Below are 18,487 nucleotides of genomic sequence, written 5' to 3'. Positions count from 1 at the left end.
TGGAAATGGGTTTAAAAGTGATTTCGGCGGAGAAATATATATATATATATATATATATATATATATATATATATATATATGCGCACACACACACATAGATATAAACGTATTCTCCGTTGAGATATTGCAGCCGCTGCTGTGTCCAGGCCCAGGAGCCTTAGCACTGTGCTGTGATGTCACTCAATACCACTGACATCACTAGGTGTAAACAACATCTCTCCTTTGCTGTGTATGTGACTATGGAGCTGTTTGGTGATGTCGTCTATTACGGCCTTCATAGAAGCAACAGGAGATTGTTGCATCCATCTTGAACCCTCAGAACTACAGTGCTATGATGTCACTCACTTCCACAGGCCTTGCAGAGTGTAAACAACAACAACCCAGCTTTGTTGTGTATGTAACCAAAGGGATTTGTGATGTCACCTAGAACCTTCACAGCAGCGACAGCTTTATGAGGAGCATCAGCACTGCTCTGCCTGAGCAGAACCATCACCGCCATAGGTTGTCAAATAACCCGGATTTAACCCACACAGGTAAGTCCAATGGGGTGCAGGCATGTCCTCTATGCTTACAGCTTCCCGTGGGTGTTGGTTTGATACCGTTTGGGGACAGCCAAGGAGGCATCTGCAGGCAACAAAGGTAGGTGTGTGCTTGTGTGTGTGTTTCCTATGCAGATCCTAAGCCCAGTGTCACATGCAAGTAGGAGGAGTAAGAAGGGTTCCTGGCAAATCCGGGTTATGGATTGCATTTAAAAAGGCCCCGTGGGAGTGCAATGGGCCCCTGTCTTGCTGCTTAGCAATAATGGTATGGGTTTAGGTTCTGCTGTGTGTACTGGTGGTTGACTGCCCCCCAGCCCAGAGTGTGCATGGAAAATTGTCTGGCAGCCTCCCTGACAGCAAGCAGTGATAGTGCCCATGAAGGGGACCTTGTTGGGCCCGCCCCTTTCACGGTTATCGCTTCTCGGCCTTTTGGCTAAGATCAAGTGTAGTATCTGTTCTTATCAGTTTAATATCTGATACGTCCCCTATCTGGGGACCATATATTAAATGGATTTTTGAGAACGGGGGCCGATTTCGAAGCTTGCTTCCGTCGCCCTATGCATTGACCCGATATGGCAGTATCTTCGGGTACAGTGCACCACCCCCTTACAGGGTTAAAAAGAAAGATTCCTACTTTCATTGCTACCTGCTTGCTGGCTAGCCAGCTAGCCAGCCCTGTGGGCCTTGCTGCTGCTGCAGCCAAAAAACAAAAGGTGGTGCTGCTGCTGCTTCTGCTGCTTCTGCTTCTGCTTGTGTCTGGCCCCTGTTGGAGCGTCCAGGCACAGGACTTCTGCTGCTGCTGACTAAATGGCCTCCTTAATTGGATCATTTGAGTAGCCAGCACACCTGTGCAGGTAGGGCATGACATGATAGGCAGCTGCCTTGATAGCGGGTGGGTGCTGAATGTTCCTAATTGACAAAATAAGATTAATGCTTATGAAGAAATATAAAATCTCATCCCTTCCCCAATATCGCGCCACACCCCTACCCCTTAATTCCCTGGTTGAACGTGATGGACATATGTCTTTTTTCGACCGTACTAACTATGTAACTATGTAACATAACATGGGGGGGGGGGGGGGGGGTCTCCTGGCTGTTCACACAGGTGTGTCATTGCTGTACATTGACCATGCATTGCTTCTGTGGTATTGCAAAGGCAAAGACAAATGCTTCCAGCCATCCATTGCACTAATGGATTGGTCATCAGCTGGCTGTCTATGTCCCGCATCAATATAGACCAAAGTACAGAGGGTTAGGCTATGCTATTGTGCACCTACCTGATGCATCAGAAGGTGCGAGGCCCTTGCTAAATTCTGTGCACAGACTTTGAGATCTATGCTTTAGACTGTATCTAAACCTGCTCCAACATGGACTGACATTCTGGCCTACTTTCAGCCGATGCGACTTGTCTGTCGCTGAACAGTCGCTTTTTATGTATTCAGCACCTATGTATAATGTTGTAAAAATGCTCTAGAAGCTAAAGTCGCAGAAATGTCACACATATTTGGCCTGCAACTTTCTGTGCGACAAATTCAGACAGGAAAAATCAGTATAAATCCTTAGAAAATTATCCCCCAGTGTCTCCATCTGCTGGCGGTATTGAATAAGCATTGCTGCACTGATGGGGTATGCATTAGACGAAAAAAAAGAAGAAAAAGAAGAATAATATGCCCAGAAAAGAGGCGAAAAGGAGAAAAACGTAAAAAAACGTGAAAAAAAAGTAAGAGGAAGAGAAGGGAAAAAAAGGTGGAAATGGGTTTAAAAGTGATTTCGGCGGAGAAATATATATATATATATATATATATATATATATATATGCGCACACACACACATAGATATAAACGTATTCTCCGTTGAGATATTGCAGCCGCTGCTGTGTCCAGGCCCAGGAGCCTTAGCACTGTGCTGTGATGTCACTCAATACCACTGACATCACTAGGTGTAAACAACATCTCTCCTTTGCTGTGTATGTGACTATGGAGCTGTTTGGTGATGTCGTCTATTACGGCCTTCATAGAAGCAACAGGAGATTGTTGCATCCATCTTGAACCCTCAGAACTACAGTGCTATGATGTCACTCACTTCCACAGGCCTTGCAGAGTGTAAACAACAACAACCCAGCTTTGTTGTGTATGTAACCAAAGGGATTTGTGATGTCACCTAGAACCTTCACAGCAGCGACAGCTTTATGAGGAGCATCAGCACTGCTCTGCCTGAGCAGAACCATCACCGCCATAGGTTGTCAAATAACCCGGATTTAACCCACACAGGTAAGTCCAATGGGGTGCAGGCATGTCCTCTATGCTTACAGCTTCCCGTGGGTGTTGGTTTGATACCGTTTGGGGACAGCCAAGGAGGCATCTGCAGGCAACAAAGGTAGGTGTGTGCTTGTGTGTGTGTTTCCTATGCAGATCCTAAGCCCAGTGTCACATGCAAGTAGGAGGAGTAAGAAGGGTTCCTGGCAAATCCGGGTTATGGATTGCATTTAAAAAGGCCCCGTGGGAGTGCAATGGGCCCCTGTCTTGCTGCTTAGCAATAATGGTATGGGTTTAGGTTCTGCTGTGTGTACTGGTGGTTGACTGCCCCCCAGCCCAGAGTGTGCATGGAAAATTGTCTGGCAGCCTCCCTGACAGCAAGCAGTGATAGTGCCCATGAAGGGGACCTTGTTGGGCCCGCCCCTTTCACGGTTATCGCTTCTCGGCCTTTTGGCTAAGATCAAGTGTAGTATCTGTTCTTATCAGTTTAATATCTGATACGTCCCCTATCTGGGGACCATATATTAAATGGATTTTTGAGAACGGGGGCCGATTTCGAAGCTTGCTTCCGTCGCCCTATGCATTGACCCGATATGGCAGTATCTTCGGGTACAGTGCACCACCCCCTTACAGGGTTAAAAAGAAAGATTCCTACTTTCATTGCTACCTGCTTGCTGGCTAGCCAGCTAGCCAGCCCTGTGGGCCTTGCTGCTGCTGCAGCCAAAAAACAAAAGGTGGTGCTTCTGCTGCTTCTGCTTCTGCTTGTGTCTGGCCCCTGTTGGAGCGTCCAGGCACAGGACTTCTGCTGCTGCTGACTAAATGGCCTCCTTAATTGGATCATTTGAGTAGCCAGCACACCTGTGCAGGTAGGGCATGACATGATAGGCAGCTGCCTTGATAGCGGGTGGGTGCTGAATGTTCCTAATTGACAAAATAAGATTAATGCTTATGAAGAAATATAAAATCTCATCCCTTCCCCAATATCGCGCCACACCCCTACCCCTTAATTCCCTGGTTGAACGTGATGGACATATGTCTTTTTTCGACCGTACTAACTATGTAACTATGTAACATAACATGGGGGGGGGGGGGGGGGGGTCTCCTGGCTGTTCACACAGGTGTGTCATTGCTGTACATTGACCATGCATTGCTTCTGTGGTATTGCAAAGGCAAAGACAAATGCTTCCAGCCATCCATTGCACTAATGGATTGGTCATCAGCTGGCTGTCTATGTCCCGCATCAATATAGACCAAAGTACAGAGGGTTAGGCTATGCTATTGTGCACCTACCTGATGCATCAGAAGGTGCGAGGCCCTTGCTAAATTCTGTGCACAGACTTTGAGATCTATGCTTTAGACTGTATCTAAACCTGCTCCAACATGGACTGACATTCTGGCCTACTTTCAGCCGATGCGACTTGTCTGTCGCTGAACAGTCGCTTTTTATGTATTCAGCACCTATGTATAATGTTGTAAAAATGCTCTAGAAGCTAAAGTCGCAGAAATGTCACACATATTTGGCCTGCAACTTTCTGTGCGACAAATTCAGACAGGAAAAATCTGTATAAATCCTTAGAAAATTATCCCCCAGTGTCTCCATCTGCTGGCGGTATTGAATAAGCATTGCTGCACTGATGGGGTATGCATTAGACGAAAAAAAAGAAGAAAAAGAAGAATAATACGCCCAGAAAAGAGGCGAAAAGGAGAAAAACGTAAAAAAACGTGAAAAAAAAGTAAGAGGAAGAGAAGGGAAAAAAAGGTGGAAATGGGTTTAAAAGTGATTTCGGCGGAGAAATATATATATATATATATAGCAAAAAGATAAAGGCAGCACCTCAGTTGTCCAGAGTAGGAGAAGAAAATGAAAAAGGAGATGGGGTGCACGCATTCCTAGAACCTGGGTCCACTGGTTCCTCAATCCAGAGAAGTAAAGATGATGCAGCACTCCACAATAATGCATAAGGTGGTGTTTATTCCAGCATGTGCAAAGACAACGTTTCACCAGTCTCTCACTGGCTTTCTCAAGTAACTGATAGTGACATAGGTGGGTATAAATAGACCTCCCATTCGGTCATGTGACATAATTAGCAAAACAATTTACATAAGTAAACCAGGTGCATACAAAATCACAGTGAATATCTTGAACATTACATAACGTATAAAGTATCAAAGTGTATATACATGTAATACAGTGATCAGAGATTAGATACTGATCATATAAAGTGTGAAAATAACATAAGTATACATGCAGGGGCGTGTAGACGTGAAATGCTTCCGGTTTCCTCGCCATGATGCCTGTGTTGCAGAGACGCCGATCCAGCGTGATACTGAAGAGATTCGCGGCTGTTAGCAACGCTTCCGGGTTGAGAGGAGGTAGCGGCGTCTAAATGACGTCATTGCTACCATGGAAACCTCTCTCCGTCATTAGCGCATGCGTAATGGGCCTGTGGAATGTAGAGAATGAGCTGCTCATGCGTACTGTGAGTCGCGTCCTTGGCAACCAGTGCGTCCGTACCTTGGCGACCTTGCAACTGGGACTACTCAGCAGCTTCAGAGGTAGTGAGCGATGAGCGTATCCATGCGGGGCTTTTTCTGAGGTGAGTAATTGGTAAGTCTATTCACCATTCGTGGGTGTTGTTGTGAGGAAGAGAATGTGAAATCCCCATAGGGAAAAAAAGAGAGTGGGGGGACCTGTTCCGTCTGTCGTTGTCCTTGGCAACAGGTATCCACACAGAGGCATAAAGAAAAAAAGGGAGAGGAGTGGGCATCCCTTATTTATGAGCACACGCAAGTCTCCTAGATAGGATAGACATCTTGGCATATTTGTCCTGTCGGTGTGTTTGAACCGACCACAGGTCCTGTCAACCATCATATTTCGTTGAGCTGTCGGTGTATGTGAACCGATCCCATGCTCCAGATCACTGTGCGTGTATCGGTACCAACTGTGCGCTCTAGGTAGTAAAACTGAGAAAAGAGAAGAATGTGAATGCCATGTTGTATAGGATCACATTAGAGGCTCCCACATACACAGAAGGTCACATATATATCTCACGGACATAGACAACCCTGTCTAGTGTGTATAAGGGATATACGAGGGGGGTGTCAAAGAGAGATGCTCATGGACATGTGCATACTCAGCACCAAGTCGAGTGGCTGCTGTCAGAAAAAAAACCAACCGTAGCCACTGGCCGACCTAGACCCCTCATCCCACACACTATTGCAGACATGTGTCTATATGGGTCCCTCATTCATAAGAGCAGTCATGCCGGAGCTCTGAGGATATGAAGTGTGGTTGGTACGACACAAAACAGTAAAGTAGATGGTACAGGTGTATGAAGGCAAGTGTGCAGAAGGGAATGTTGCCCAAGAAGATTGAGTAGAGAATAGATATAAGAACAATGTTATAAAGGGGAATAAAGTTACCTGGATGAAAATTATCGCATAATGAGAAGAGGAAAGGTGAATGGATAGATTGTATAGTCCAGTATGAAATCCAATGATAAATATGGAGTAAACTCCGAATTGGTGGACGGCATCATGGCAAGTACCCGGTGTGTAAGTGGTCTAAAAACAAAAGAGAGTAGCATAATTAAAATTGATATAATATATGGTAATATATACAAATGGTGTGATACCTATCACTATCACCTACAGCTTGGTGGGGAAGCTGATTGTCAAGGGGCTAGGTCAATCAACGTTTAAGCATTTTAGGAAGCACTGTGAACTCCACATTGAGTCCTTTTGGTTTCAAACAATCGAGGTTGTGTATCCATCTAAGTTCTCTGGTTTTGAGCATGGTTATGCGATCACCGCCCCTCGTTGGTGGGGGGATGTGATCGACCAACATGCCCCTAAGTTCAGATTCCATATGTTTAGCTTCAGTGAAATGTTTGGACACCGGTAAGTCCATACGCTTTTTTCTTATAGAGTATCTGTGTTGGTTTAGGCGGGTTCGGAAATCGTTCTTTGTTTCCCCCACATAAATCAAATTGCAAGGACACCAAAGTATATAGATGACATGATCACTTTCACATGTCAGGTAAAATTTAATGGGATATTCCTTCTTGGTTTGTGGATGTATAAATGTATTGCCCTTATTAATATATTTACAACTAACGCATCTGAGGCATGGAAAACATCCTTTGGATTTGATAGACATATATTTCTGATTCTTTCTAGGACCTGCGATGTCAGCTTTAATCAGGTGGTCCCTAAGGTTCCGTGACCTACGGTAAGACATTAAAGGGGGGATTTGGAATTCTTTTATCTGGGGAAAATTGTTTTTAACAAGGTGCCAGTGTTTTTTTATGGCTCTAGATATCTTATTGGATGTTTCATTATATGTGGAAATAAAGGGTATACGGTTAAGTTGGTCTTTTTTGTGAGATTGAGATTTGCCTAGTCTCCTCTCGGTTTTTACCCTCTGTACATGTTTTGAGATGATGCCCGCTGGGTATCCTCTATCTCTGAAGAGTTTAACCATATGATCTACTGCCGTCTCAAATTTATCCTCTGTGTCTGTAATTCGACTAGCTCTTAAAAGTTGGCTGTAAGGTAATGAAGATATCATGGGTCTGGGGTGTGAAGATTCGAATTTCAGAAGGGTGTTACAATCTGTAGGTTTATAATAAATGTCTGTGGAGAGTCTGTTATTGCGAATGGTCACTTGTGTGTCTAGAAAATTGACGGTGTTGTCGGAAAAAGATAAGGTAAATTGCAAATTGGTGTCAATGTTATTGAGATACTTCTGGAAATTTAGTAATTCCTCTGGTCCCCCTGTCCAGATGATGAAGATATCATCTATGTACCTCCACCACCCCAGTAAGTGACTGGAGTGGTGGGATACATAGACGTACTCCTCCTCAAACTCGGCCATAACAATGTTTGCGTATGTAGGCGCTACGTTGCTGCCCATAGCGGTCCCCCGTTTTTGAATATAGAATTCATCATTGAAGGAGAAATAATTATTCTCCAATACAAATGATAGTAGCTGTAAAATGAAGTCATTTTGCATATTGGTTAATTGGAGTTTTTTTAGAGCATTGCTCACTGCTCTGAAGCCCCTGTCATGTTGAATTGAGGTGTAAAGTGAGACTATATCAAACGAGGCTATAATGGCATCATCTGGTATATGTAATGGTTGAATCACTGATAAAAAGTGCATGGTATCCCTCAAGAAAGATTTTGTACCTGTGGCCAGGGGTCTGAGTACCTTATCCAAAAAAATTGAAACATGGTTGGATAGTGACCCTCTCCCTGAGACTATTGGTCTGCCGGGAGGGTCTTTCAACCGTTTATGTATTTTGGGGAGTAAGTAAAGTAATGGGGTAACCGGGTGTTCAATAAACAGAAATTCCTTAAGTTTTTTATCTATGATGAGATCATCGGCCGCCTTGTCGAGTATCCCATTCAATTTCCGTAGCATGGATTTTTTAGGGTCATTCTGGAGTAATTCATACACTTCCCTATCACCTAGTTGTCTATGTGCCTCATTAAGGTAAGTACTCCTGTCCATCACCACAATTCCACCACCCTTATCTGCAGGTTTAATGATTAAATTGTGGTTTTGGATCAGTTCTTGCATGGCTATGATTTCTCCATGTGTCATATTGGGGTGTTTTCCATGCCTCAGATGCGTTAGTTGTAAATATATTAATAAGGGCAATACATTTATACATCCACAAACCAAGAAGGAATATCCCATTAAATTTTACCTGACATGTGAAAGTGATCATGTCATCTATATACTTTGGTGTCCTTGCAATTTGATTTATGTGGGGGAAACAAAGAACGATTTCCGAACCCGCCTAAACCAACACAGATACTCTATAAGAAAAAAGCGTATGGACTTACCGGTGTCCAAACATTTCACTGAAGCTAAACATATGGAATCTGAACTTAGGGGCATGTTGGTCGATCACATCCCCCCACCAACGAGGGGCGGTGATCGCATAACCATGCTCAAAACCAGAGAACTTAGATGGATACACAACCTCGATTGTTTGAAACCAAAAGGACTCAATGTGGAGTTCACAGTGCTTCCTAAAATGCTTAAACGTTGATTGACCTAGCCCCTTGACAATCAGCTTCCCCACCAAGCTGTAGGTGATAGTGATAGGTATCACACCATTTGTATATATTACCATATATTATATCAATTTTAATTATGCTACTCTCTTTTGTTTTTAGACCACTTACACACCGGGTACTTGCCATGATGCCGTCCACCAATTCGGAGTTTACTCCATATTTATCATTGGATTTCATACTGGACTATACAATCTATCCATTCACCTTTCCTCTTCTCATTATGCGATAATTTTCATCCAGGTAACTTTATTCCCCTTTATAACATTGTTCTTATATCTATTCTCTACTCAATCTTCTTGGGCAACATTCCCTTCTGCACACTTGCCTTCATACACCTGTACCATCTACTTTACTGTTTTGTGTCGTACCAACCACACTTCATATCCTCAGAGCTCCGGCATGACTGCTCTTATGAATGAGGGACCCATATAGACACATGTCTGCAATAGTGTGTGGGATGAGGGGTCTAGGTCGGCCAGTGGCTACGGTTGGTTTTTTTTCTGACAGCAGCCACTCGACTTGGTGCTGAGTATGCACATGTCCATGAGCATCTCTCTTTGACACCCCCCTCGTATATCCCTTATACACACTAGACAGGGTTGTCTATGTCCGTGAGATATATATGTGACCTTCTGTGTATGTGGGAGCCTCTAATGTGATCCTATACAACATGGCATTCACATTCTTCTCTTTTCTCAGTTTTACTACCTAGAGCGCACAGTTGGTACCGATACACGCACAGTGATCTGGAGCATGGGATCGGTTCACATACACCGACAGCTCAACGAAATATGATGGTTGACAGGACCTGTGGTCGGTTCAAACACACCGACAGGACAAATATGCCAAGATGTCTATCCTATCTAGGAGACTTGCGTGTGCTCATAAATAAGGGATGCCCACTCCTCTCCTTTTTTTCTTTATGCCTCTGTGTGGATACCTGTTGCCAAGGACAACGACAGACGGAACAGGTCCCCCCACTCTCTTTTTTTCCCTATGGGGATTTCACATTCTCTTCCTCACAACAACACCCACGAATGGTGAATAGACTTACCAATTACTCACCTCAGAAAAAGCCCCGCATGGATACGCTCATCGCTCACTACCTCTGAAGCTGCTGAGTAGTCCCAGTTGCAAGGTCGCCAAGGTACGGACGCACTGGTTGCCAAGGACGCGACTCACAGTACGCATGAGCAGCTCATTCTCTACATTCCACAGGCCCATTACGCATGCGCTAATGACGGAGAGAGGTTTCCATGGTAGCAATGACGTCATTTAGACGCCGCTACCTCCTCTCAACCCGGAAGCGTTGCTAACAGCCGCGAATCTCTTCAGTATCACGCTGGATCGGCGTCTCTGCAACACAGGCATCATGGCGAGGAAACCGGAAGCATTTCACGTCTACACGCCCCTGCATGTATACTTTTGTTATTTTCACACTTTATATGATCAGTATCTAATCTCTGATCACTGTATTACATGTATATACACTTTGATACTTTATACGTTATGTAATGTTCAAGATATTCACTGTGATTTTGTATGCACCTGGTTTACTTATGTAAATTGTTTTGCTAATTATGTCACATGACCGAATGGGAGGTCTATTTATACCCACCTATGTCACTATCAGTTACTTGAGAAAGCCAGTGAGAGACTGGTGAAACGTTGTCTTTGCACATGCTGGAATAAACACCACCTTATGCATTATTGTGGAGTGCTGCATCATCTTTACTTCTCTGGATTGAGGAACCAGTGGACCCAGGTTCTAGGAATGCGTGCACCCCATCTCCTTTTTCATTTTCTTCTCCTACTCTGGACAACTGAGGTGCTGCCTTTATCTTTTTGCTGTTTGAAGGTCGACAGGCGTGCACCCAGGTACATCATGGATACACAGATGGATACTAATATAGAAACAATCTCTACTCCGCATTCCACAGATGTGTTTTCCTATAGCAAAGTGGACGCTGATCGTATCTTGGGGAGTTTGACAATCAACACCTCTTTTTTACATAACCCATCCAAAATTGATTTAAAACGGTCCTACGAAAGTGAGACCAAGAAACTACTCACTGTTCAACTCCATCTTTCTACCCTAAGTGAATACTACCGCACCAGGAGAATTCCGAGAGGCATGAGAGCCCAACCTAGGACCAACGCATTTACCAATGACACAGATTTTCGTACTTGTTATGAAGCTATTTCCAACAAATATTCACTGGATCTTATACTTCTGAACATAGAATTTTTGCAACGTGATATGGCTACACTAAAAACTAAAGTAACCGAGGTAGAAATAGCCCTAAAAGCATCCCTCACAGAGGAGGAATGGCGTGACCTATCTGACAAACAACAAGCATATTTGGAGAAACAACGCGTACAGATTGAGGAAACAAAAAGACATAAATGGTTCCGTGACTGCCAGGACTACACTAATGGACATGTTTATACTTGGGAAAATACCGTATCTACTTACAAAAGATTTCAAAAGAGAAATGAGACAGACATAGAAGATGGAACAGTAAGACAAGAACAACAAGGACATAACCGACAAAACAAGCAGAATCCTTTTTTAGTGCATATGCCGCCCGTCGGGGGCGGCCAAGAAGAGGAGGGCGCAAACACCAACGAGGTCGCAAAAACCAGAGCACAGAAGTCGGGTCGTACCCAACAGCACAAGCAAACTCAACAACAAAGGAAGAAGTAACACCAAAAAAAGCAGAGACTGTGGTAAATATCTCCTCTACTATACTTACTGAACAACAATTGTCTTTATTGTCAAAAGGTCTCAGTTTTTGCCCCAATGTACATAATGATTGGTTCCAATTAGAACTTGATTTTGTGAACTTTATCCGCAGTTTAAAACTGAAAATATGGTTTAGCCAAAACCCATTTGAGTCCTCTGGTACACAGGCATTGCCTAACCAGAAGACCCATGGGTTTATATTTAAAGATTATGATCTACCTTCTAAAAGTGAGTTTCAACCACCCATTGAATCACATGTCATTTCTACTTTTATTGATTGTGTTAAACGTGAATTTACGCATATCAAAGAACAACAGACATTACTCAAACACCCCAATATGACACATGGAGAAATCATAGCCATGCAAGAACTGATCCAAAACCACAATTTAATCATTAAACCTGCAGATAAGGGTGGTGGAATTGTGGTGATGGACAGGAGTACTTACCTTAATGAGGCACATAGACAACTAGGTGATAGGGAAGTGTATGAATTACTCCAGAATGACCCTAAAAAATCCATGCTACGGAAATTGAATGGGATACTCGACAAGGCGGCCGATGATCTCATCATAGATAAAAAACTTAAGGAATTTCTGTTTATTGAACACCCGGTTACCCCATTACTTTACTTACTCCCCAAAATACATAAACGGTTGAAAGACCCTCCCGGCAGACCAATAGTCTCAGGGAGAGGGTCACTATCCAACCATGTTTCAATTTTTTTTGGATAAGGTACTCAGACCCCTGGCCACAGGTACAAAATCTTTCTTGAGGGATACCATGCACTTTTTATCAGTGATTCAACCATTACATATACCAGATGATGCCATTATAGCCTCGTTTGATATAGTCTCACTTTACACCTCAATTCAACATGACAGGGGCTTCAGAGCAGTGAGCAATGCTCTAAAAAAACTCCAATTAACCAATATGCAAAATGACTTCATTTTACAGCTACTATCATTTGTATTGGAGAATAATTATTTCTCCTTCAATGATGAATTCTATATTCAAAAACGGGGGACCGCTATGGGCAGCAACGTAGCGCCTACATACGCAAACATTGTTATGGCCGAGTTTGAGGAGGAGTACGTCTATGTATCCCACCACTCCAGTCACTTACTGGGGTGGTGGAGGTACATAGATGATATCTTCATCATCTGGACAGGGGGACCAGAGGAATTACTAAATTTCCAGAAGTATCTCAATAACATTGACACCAATTTGCAATTTACCTTATCTTTTTCCGACAACACCGTCAATTTTCTAGACACACAAGTGACCATTCGCAATAACAGACTCTCCACAGACATTTATTATAAACCTACAGATTGTAACACCCTTCTGAAATTCGAATCTTCACACCCCAGACCCATGATATCTTCATTACCTTACAGCCAACTTTTAAGAGCTAGTCGAATTACAGACACAGAGGATAAATTTGAGACGGCAGTAGATCATATGGTTAAACTCTTCAGAGATAGAGGATACCCAGCGGGCATCATCTCAAAACATGTACAGAGGGTAAAAACCGAGAGGAGACTAGGCAAATCTCAATCTCACAAAAAAGACCAACTTAACCGTATACCCTTTATTTCCACATATAATGAAACATCCAATAAGATATCTAGAGCCATAAAAAAACACTGGCACCTTGTTAAAAACAATTTTCCCCAGATAAAAGAATTCCAAATCCCCCCTTTAATGTCTTACCGTAGGTCACGGAACCTTAGGGACCACCTGATTAAAGCTGACATCGCAGGTCCTAGAAAGAATCAGAAATATATGTCTATCAAATCCAAAGGATGTTTTCCATGCCTCAGATGCGTTAGTTGTAAATATATTAATAAGGGCAATACATTTATACATCCACAAACCAAGAAGGAATATCCCATTAAATTTTACCTGACATGTGAAAGTGATCATGTCATCTATATACTTTGGTGTCCTTGCAATTTGATTTATGTGGGGGAAACAAAGAACGATTTCCGAACCCGCCTAAACCAACACAGATACTCTATAAGAAAAAAGCGTATGGACTTACCGGTGTCCAAACATTTCACTGAAGCTAAACATATGGAATCTGAACTTAGGGGCATGTTGGTCGATCACATCCCCCCACCAACGAGGGGCGGTGATCGCATAACCATGCTCAAAACCAGAGAACTTAGATGGATACACAACCTCGATTGTTTGAAACCAAAAGGACTCAATGTGGAGTTCACAGTGCTTCCTAAAATGCTTAAACGTTGATTGACCTAGCCCCTTGACAATCAGCTTCCCCACCAAGCTGTAGGTGATAGTGATAGGTATCACACCATTTGTATATATTACCATATATTATATCAATTTTAATTATGCTACTCTCTTTTGTTTTTAGACCACTTACACACCGGGTACTTGCCATGATGCCGTCCACCAATTCGGAGTTTACTCCATATTTATCATTGGATTTCATACTGGACTATACAATCTATCCATTCACCTTTCCTCTTCTCATTATGCGATAATTTTCATCCAGGTAACTTTATTCCCCTTTATAACATTGTTCTTATATCTATTCTCTACTCAATCTTCTTGGGCAACATTCCCTTCTGCACACTTGCCTTCATACACCTGTACCATCTACTTTACTGTTTTGTGTCGTACCAACCACACTTCATATCCTCAGAGCTCCGGCATGACTGCTCTTATGAATGAGGGACCCATATAGACACATGTCTGCAATAGTGTGTGGGATGAGGGGTCTAGGTCGGCCAGTGGCTACGGTTGGTTTTTTTTCTGACAGCAGCCACTCGACTTGGTGCTGAGTATGCACATGTCCATGAGCATCTCTCTTTGACACCCCCCTCGTATATCCCTTATACACACTAGACAGGGTTGTCTATGTCCGTGAGATATATATGTGACCTTCTGTGTATGTGGGAGCCTCTAATGTGATCCTATACAACATGGCATTCACATTCTTCTCTTTTCTCAGTTTTACTACCTAGAGCGCACAGTTGGTACCGATACACGCACAGTGATCTGGAGCATGGGATCGGTTCACATACACCGACAGCTCAACGAAATATGATGGTTGACAGGACCTGTGGTCGGTTCAAACACACCGACAGGACAAATATGCCAAGATGTCTATCCTATCTAGGAGACTTGCGTGTGCTCATAAATAAGGGATGCCCACTCCTCTCCTTTTTTTCTTTATGCCTCTGTGTGGATACCTGTTGCCAAGGACAACGACAGACGGAACAGGTCCCCCCACTCTCTTTTTTTCCCTATGGGGATTTCACATTCTCTTCCTCACAACAACACCCACGAATGGTGAATAGACTTACCAATTACTCACCTCAGAAAAAGCCCCGCATGGATACGCTCATCGCTCACTACCTCTGAAGCTGCTGAGTAGTCCCAGTTGCAAGGTCGCCAAGGTACGGACGCACTGGTTGCCAAGGACGCGACTCACAGTACGCATGAGCAGCTCATTCTCTACATTCCACAGGCCCATTACGCATGCGCTAATGACGGAGAGAGGTTTCCATGGTAGCAATGACGTCATTTAGACGCCGCTACCTCCTCTCAACCCGGAAGCGTTGCTAACAGCCGCGAATCTCTTCAGTATCACGCTGGATCGGCGTCTCTGCAACACAGGCATCATGGCGAGGAAACCGGAAGCATTTCACGTCTACACGCCCCTGCATGTATACTTATGTTATTTTCACACTTTATATGATCAGTATCTAATCTCTGATCACTGTATTACATGTATATACACTTTGATACTTTATACGTTATGTAATGTTCAAGATATTCACTGTGATTTTGTATGCACCTGGTTTACTTATGTAAATTGTTTTGCTAATTATGTCACATGACCGAATGGGAGGTCTATTTATACCCACCTATGTCACTATCAGTTACTTGAGAAAGCCAGTGAGAGACTGGTGAAACGTTGTCTTTGCACATGCTGGAATAAACACCACCTTATGCATTATTGTGGAGTGCTGCATCATCTTTACTTCTCTATATATATATATATATATATATATATATATATATATATATATATATGCGCACACACACACATAGATATAAACGTATTCTCCGTTGAGATATTGCAGCCGCTGCTGTGTCCAGGCCCAGGAGCCTTAGCACTGTGCTGTGATGTCACTCAATACCACTGACATCACTAGGTGTAAACAACATCTCTCCTTTGCTGTGTATGTGACTATGGAGCTGTTTGGTGATGTCGTCTATTACGGCCTTCATAGAAGCAACAGGAGATTGTTGCATCCATCTTGAACCCTCAGAACTACAGTGCTATGATGTCACTCACTTCCACAGGCCTTGCAGAGTGTAAACAACAACAACCCAGCTTTGTTGTGTATGTAACCAAAGGGATTTGTGATGTCACCTAGAACCTTCACAGCAGCGACAGCTTTATGAGGAGCATCAGCACTGCTCTGCCTGAGCAGAACCATCACCGCCATAGGTTGTCAAATAACCCGGATTTAACCCACACAGGTAAGTCCAATGGGGTGCAGGCATGTCCTCTATGCTTACAGCTTCCCGTGGGTGTTGGTTTGATACCGTTTGGGGACAGCCAAGGAGGCATCTGCAGGCAACAAAGGTAGGTGTGTGCTTGTGTGTGTGTTTCCTATGCAGATCCTAAGCCCAGTGTCACATGCAAGTAGGAGGAGTAAGAAGGGTTCCTGGCAAATCCGGGTTATGGATTGCATTTAAAAAGGCCCCGTGGGAGTGCAATGGGCCCCTGTCTTGCTGCTTAGCAATAATGGTATGGGTTTAGGTTCTGCTGTGTGTACTGGTGGTTGACTGCCCCCCAGCCCAGAGTGTGCATGGAAAATTGTCTGGCAGCCTCCCTGACAGCAAGCAGTGATAGTCATGAAGGGGACCTTGTTGGGCCCGCCCCTTTCACGGTTATCGCTTCTCGGCCTTTTGGCTAAGATCAAGTGTAGTATCTGTTCTTATCAGTTTAATATCTGATACGTCCCCTATCTGGGGACCATATATTAAATGGATTTTTGAGAACGGGGGCCGATTTCGAAGCTTGCTTCCGTCGCCCTATGCATTGACCCGATATGGCAGTATCTTCGGGTACAGTGCACCACCCCCTTACAGGGTTAAAAAGAAAGATTCCTACTTTCATTGCTACCTGCTTGCTGGCTAGCCAGCTAGCCAGCCCTGTGGGCCTTGCTGCTGCTGCAGCCAAAAAACAAAAGGTGGTGCTGCTGCTGCTTCTGCTGCTTCTGCTTCTGCTTGTGTCTGGCCCCTGTTGGAGCGTCCAGGCACAGGACTTCTGCTGCTGCTGACTAAATGGCCTCCTTAATTGGATCATTTGAGTAGCCAGCACACCTGTGCAGGTAGGGCATGACATGATAGGCAGCTGCCTTGATAGCGGGTGGGTGCTGAATGTTCCTAATTGACAAAATAAGATTAATGCTTATGAAGAAATATAAAATCTCATCCCTTCCCCAATATCGCGCCACACCCCTACCCCTTAATTCCCTGGTTGAACGTGATGGACATATGTCTTTTTTCGACCGTACTAACTATGTAACTATGTAACATAACATGGGGGGGGGGGGGGGGGGTCTCCTGGCTGTTCACACAGGTGTGTCATTGCTGTACATTGACCATGCATTGCTTCTGTGGTATTGCAAAGGCAAAGACAAATGCTTCCAGCCATCCATTGCACTAATGGATTGGTCATCAGCTGGCTGTCTATGTCCCGCATCAATATAGACCAAAGTACAGAGGGTTAGGCTATGCTATTGTGCACCTACCTGATGCATCAGAAGGTGCGAGGCCCTTGCTAAATTCTGTGCACAGACTTTGAGATCTATGCTTTAGACTGTATCTAAACCTGCTCCAACATGGACTGACATTCTGGCCTACTTTCAGCCGATGCGACTTGTCTGTCGCTGAACAGTCGCTTTTTATGTATTCAGCACCTATGTATAATGTTGTAAAAATGCTCTAGAAGCTAAAGTCGCAGAAATGTCACACATATTTGGCCTGCAACTTTCTGTGCGACAAATTCAGACAGGAAAAATCAGTATAAATCCTTAGAAAATTATCCCCCAGTGTCTCCATCTGCTGGCGGTATTGAATAAGCATTGCTGCACTGATGGGGTATGCATTAGACGAAAAAAAAGAAGAAAAAGAAGAATAATACGCCCAGAAAAGAGGCGAAAAGGAGAAAAACGTAAAAAAAGTGAAAAAAAAGTAAGAGGAAGAGAAGGGAAAAAAAGGTGGAAATGGGTTTAAAAGTGATTTCGGCGGAGATATATATATATATATATATATATATATATATATATATATATATATGCGCACACACACACATAGATATAAACGTATTCTCCGTTGAGATATTGCAGCCGCTGCTGTGTCCAGGCCCAGGAGCCTTAGCACTGTGCTGTGATGTCACTCAATACCACTGACATCACTAGGTGTAAACAACATCTCTCCTTTGCTGTGTATGTGACTATGGAGCTGTTTGGTGATGTCGTCTATTACGGCCTTCATAGAAGCAACAGGAGATTGTTGCATCCATCTTGAACCCTCAGAACTACAGTGCTATGATGTCACTCACTTCCACAGGCCTTGCAGAGTGTAAACAACAACAACCCAGCTTTGTTGTGTATGTAACCAAAGGGATTTGTGATGTCACCTAGAACCTTCACAGCAGCGACAGCTTTATGAGGAGCATCAGCACTGCTCTGCCTGAGCAGAACCATCACCGCCATAGGTTGTCAAATAACCCGGATTTAACCCACACAGGTAAGTCCAATGGGGTGCAGGCATGTCCTCTATGCTTACAGCTTCCCGTGGGT

The 18,487-nt window shown here is 43.7% G+C and overlaps 1 protein-coding gene, 1 long non-coding RNA gene and 3 other non-coding genes across 5 annotated transcripts; 4 read left to right on the top strand and 1 right to left on the bottom strand.

Moving 5' to 3' along the window:
* Window positions 1-952: 952 nt before the first annotated feature.
* LOC130303161 (U2 spliceosomal RNA) lies at window positions 953-1,143 on the top strand. The gene has a single exon (XR_008853275.1). It is a non-coding gene; the product is annotated as a U2 spliceosomal RNA (small nuclear RNA).
* Window positions 1,144-3,228: 2,085 nt separating this feature from the next.
* On the top strand, window positions 3,229-3,419 carry LOC130303160 (U2 spliceosomal RNA). The gene has a single exon (XR_008853274.1). It is a non-coding gene; the product is annotated as a U2 spliceosomal RNA (small nuclear RNA).
* A 1,327-nt stretch (window positions 3,420-4,746) lies between these two features.
* LOC130303154 (uncharacterized) lies at window positions 4,747-6,303 on the bottom strand. The gene is made up of 2 exons (XR_008853267.1): window positions 6,218-6,303; window positions 4,747-5,758 (listed from the first exon to the last, which is right to left on the bottom strand). It is a non-coding gene; the product is annotated as an uncharacterized LOC130303154 (long non-coding RNA).
* A 673-nt stretch (window positions 6,304-6,976) lies between these two features.
* Window positions 6,977-11,668, top strand: LOC130303153 (uncharacterized). The gene is made up of 3 exons (XM_056551754.1): window positions 6,977-7,025; window positions 8,984-9,124; window positions 9,584-11,668. Exon 3 carries the CDS (start codon window positions 10,587-10,589, stop codon window positions 11,589-11,591), a length of 1,005 nt encoding a protein of 334 aa, XP_056407729.1. The 5' UTR covers window positions 6,977-7,025; window positions 8,984-9,124; window positions 9,584-10,586; the 3' UTR covers window positions 11,592-11,668.
* A 4,902-nt stretch (window positions 11,669-16,570) lies between these two features.
* LOC130303159 (U2 spliceosomal RNA) lies at window positions 16,571-16,761 on the top strand. Its single transcript, XR_008853273.1, has one exon. It is a non-coding gene; the product is annotated as a U2 spliceosomal RNA (small nuclear RNA).
* The last annotated feature ends 1,726 nt before the right edge of the window (window positions 16,762-18,487 follow it).

Source organism: Hyla sarda, unplaced genomic scaffold (assembly GCF_029499605.1).
Source record: "Hyla sarda isolate aHylSar1 unplaced genomic scaffold, aHylSar1.hap1 scaffold_1192, whole genome shotgun sequence".
NCBI classification, from domain to species: Eukaryota; Metazoa; Chordata; class Amphibia; order Anura; family Hylidae; genus Hyla; species Hyla sarda.
Note: the sequence above shows the minus strand (reverse complement) of the source record. Positions and strands in the feature narration are given on the sequence as shown.

Excerpts from the sequence above, each read along its gene's own strand:
- LOC130303153 (XM_056551754.1), top strand. The coding sequence starts at position 10,587 with ATGCATTATTGTGGAGTGCTGCATCATCTTTACTTCTCTGGATTGAGG.